Source organism: Octopus bimaculoides, chromosome 7 (genome assembly GCF_001194135.2).
Source record: "Octopus bimaculoides isolate UCB-OBI-ISO-001 chromosome 7, ASM119413v2, whole genome shotgun sequence".
Lineage (NCBI taxonomy): Eukaryota > Metazoa > Mollusca > Cephalopoda > Octopoda > Octopodidae > Octopus > Octopus bimaculoides.
The window spans coordinates 85,671,601-85,672,760 of NC_068987.1; the positions used below are offsets into that span (position 1 = coordinate 85,671,601).

A 1,160-nucleotide genomic window follows, 5' to 3' on the forward strand; every position below is an offset into this window, starting at 1 on the left:
TGACCAAATAAATATATCAATTTATATAAATGACGTTAAGATCGATATTTAAAATTACCGATTTTATCAGGACATGTAAGTATAACGCATGTTGGATATATATATATATATATATATATATATATATATATTTGTATGTAAGAGCTTTTTCTGATTATATTCCACTGATGAATGCATGCTGGAGCACCGCCTTTAGTCGAGCAAATCGACCCCAGGACTTATTCTTTTGTAAGCCTAGTACTTATTCTATCGGTCTCTTTTGCCGAACCGCTAAGTTACGGGGATGTAAACACACCACCATCGGTTGTCAAGCTATGTTGGGGGAGGGGCAAACACAGACACACAAACACACACAAATATACATGCATATATATACATACACACGACGATCTTCTTTCAGTTTCCCTCTACCATATACACTCAGAAGGGACTGAACCCGGAACCATGTGGTTCGTTAGCAAGCTAATTACCACACAACCACTAAAAAAAAAAAAACGAGAAAAAGACAAGAACATCCAAAACGTTAGGACGTGGTACGCTCAGAGAAGGAAAGCAAGGGTCTTACGTTTCGAGTAAAGCACTTCATCAGAAACAGGAGACTAGAGAAAAGTTCAAGAGTAAAGAAGACGTAGGAAATAAATCGTCAACATTCCCCATGTGGTTAAAGTTTGATTACATGTGTGTGTGTGTGTATCTATTCACACTGACACATACGCACACACACACACACACACACACACACACACACACACACACACACACACGTATATATGCATGAGTGTACGCTGGTGTATATGTACGGAAATATTTATACCATGAGAAGTGAAAGGGGACACGTTCATTTTAAGACAATAAAATATATTCATGGAAACATTCGGCTTATTTCTATGCTAGGTACATTGCCTGCTCAAAAGACGAAACTAATCAAATATTTATAATTAATCATTGCAACACATGACAAGGCAATATAAATTACAAACAGAATTTAGCTGATTCTTCAGAAACTTACTTGTAGTATTCTTCACTTGGTGTCTTCAGGCTAGATGTATACAACGCTGATACATTTCCTGCAATGTAGACAAAAACATATAAAAATCATTTACATATAAGTAATTATATATACACAAATACACACACACACACACACACACACATATATG

General features: G+C 35.9%; 1 protein-coding gene across 1 annotated transcript in view; it reads right to left on the bottom strand.

Annotated features, from left to right (window-relative positions):
- LOC106884069 (sodium- and chloride-dependent glycine transporter 1) overlaps positions 1 to 1,160 on the bottom strand; it is a 228,219-nt gene that overhangs the window by 97,852 nt on the left and 129,207 nt on the right. The window contains exon 4 of the mRNA XM_014935287.2: positions 1,010 to 1,067. Within this exon, the coding sequence (XP_014790773.2) occupies positions 1,010 to 1,067 (58 nt within the window). The remainder of the gene's footprint in view (positions 1 to 1,009; positions 1,068 to 1,160) is intronic.